This window comes from Bison bison, unplaced genomic scaffold (assembly GCF_000754665.1).
Source record: "Bison bison bison isolate TAMUID 2011002044 unplaced genomic scaffold, Bison_UMD1.0 scf7180017864037, whole genome shotgun sequence".
NCBI classification, from domain to species: domain Eukaryota; kingdom Metazoa; phylum Chordata; class Mammalia; order Artiodactyla; family Bovidae; genus Bison; species Bison bison.
The window spans coordinates 9273787-9275736 of NW_011494609.1; the positions used below are offsets into that span (position 1 = coordinate 9273787).

General features: G+C 51.6%; 1 protein-coding gene across 1 annotated transcript in view; it reads left to right on the forward strand.

The window, feature by feature from the left end:
• Window positions 1-1950, forward strand: part of PRDM15 (PR domain containing 15) — a 53016-nt gene that overhangs the window by 14731 nt on the left and 36335 nt on the right. Inside the window, 2 exon segments of the mRNA XM_010834938.1 lie at window positions 1199-1300; window positions 1586-1810. Coding sequence (XP_010833240.1) covers window positions 1199-1300; window positions 1586-1810 — 327 coding nt within the window.

The following is a 1950-nucleotide window of genomic DNA, read 5'->3' on the forward strand; positions in this document are numbered from 1 at the left end:
GGCCCACTTGACTTCACATTCCAGGATGTCTGGCTCTAGGTCAGTGATCACACCATCGTGATTATCTGGGTCGTGAAGATCTTTTTGTACAGTTCTTCTGTGTATTCTTGCCATCTCTTCTTAATATCTTCTGCTTCTGTTAGGTCCATACCATTTCTGTCCTTTATTGAGCCCATCTTTGCATGAAATGCTCCTTTGGTATCTCTGATTTTCTAAAAGAGATCTCTAGTCTTTCCCATTCTGTTGTTTTCCTCTATTTTTTTGCATTGATTGCTGAAGAAGGCTTTCTTATCTCTTCTTGCTATTCTTTGGAACTCTGCATCAGATGTTTATATCTTTCCTTTTCTCCTTTGCTTTTCGCTTCTCTTCTTTTCACAGCTATTTGTAAGGCCTCCCCAGACATTTTGCTTTTTTGCATTTCTTTTCCATGGGGATGGTCTTGATACCTGTCTCCTATACGATGTCACAAACCTCATTCCATAGTTCATCAGGCACTCTATCAGATCTAGGCCCTTAAATCTATTTCTCACTTCCACTGTATAATCATAAGGGATTTGATTTGGGTCATACCTGAATGGTCTAGTGGTTGGGCTATTTAAACCTAAATTCAAATGCAGTAAAAGCAGAAGTCCAGTTCCTCAGGGGCACTAGGCACATGTGGCTGCCACCTGGAAGGCAGTTACAGAACATTTCTGTCATTGCAAAAGTTTTGTTGACAGTGCTTGGGCAGGAGCCATGGCGAAACTGGGCTCAGGGCATGGCGCCTGACTCGTGGATTCGCCCCTTCTTGACACGTGAGCCAGTGAGAGAGTAGAGAATTCGCTGTGGGCTCTAGGATGCCTTTTTTTTTTTTTCCTTGAAGTCATCAGTGTGTGTGGAGGGGTGTGTGTCTGTTCCCACTGGACTGGCTTCTGTGAAGAGGGTACATTTCCTTGACTGGTGCCAGCCCTGCCTCAGACTGGTTCCAGTTCTCTGTGCCCGGTTTCCTTATCTGTGAAATGGGGATGCTTACAGGCATGAACGAGTCCCTGTGGGTAAAACTCTGAGAACAGTGTTTGGAAGGTTGGATTTGCTCCCAAGAGATGGCAGTTGTCACCACTGTCATTGTCACCTCCTATGGGGCAGGTGCGCCCTCCACTGGGCTGGGCAGCACAGAGAGGAACTTCTGGACCTTCTCCCCCCACCTTGTCTTTTGAAGCTGCAGGCACCCCAGAGAACAGCACCCCAGTGGAGGCAGAGCCCAGCCAGTGGGTGTGCAAGGTGTGTTCAGCCACCTTCTTGGAGCTGCAGCTGCTGAATGGTAAGGGGCAGGCGCCTGCTGGGCCAGACGCCAGGGAGTCTCCGGATGCGTTCACCCAGACGCGCACTGTCACTTCCATCAGGGAGGGTGTCAGGATTCCCCTGGCTCCTCTCCTGGCCTGTGTCCCGCGGGCCTCCTCCCAGGGATCTGTGCTTTGTCTTGAAGTCCTCTGTGTGTCCTCCATCTCAGCAGAGTAGTTCAGTTGGGGAGAAGGGTAGTGGGGGCTCTGCTTTTGTGGCCTAAGTGTTTTCAGCCTGGTGGATTCATCATAAGCATCTTCTGCAGAGCACCTGTTGGGCCACTTGGAACAATCCAAGAGCGGCGCCCCAGCCGGCCAGCAGGAGTCAGCCCCGGAGAAGGAAGCAGATGTGCCCCGGGGGGAACCTGCTGAGGTTCCCAAGACTGTCAGTGCCACCAAAGAGCAGAAGAAAAAGCCTCGAAGGGGAAGAAAACCCAAAGCATCCAAACCAGAGCAGCCTCTAGTCATTGTTGAAGGCAAGGAGCCAGCAGGTGAGGGCGGTCCTGGGGGAGGAGCCAGCTTGGGGCGTGGCCATGGGGGAGGAGCCAGCTTGGGGCGTGGTCCTGGGGGAGGAGTGATGATAGCGGGGAGGGGCCTGAGGCCATATTGCCTCCTTGCCAGGCAGGAGAAC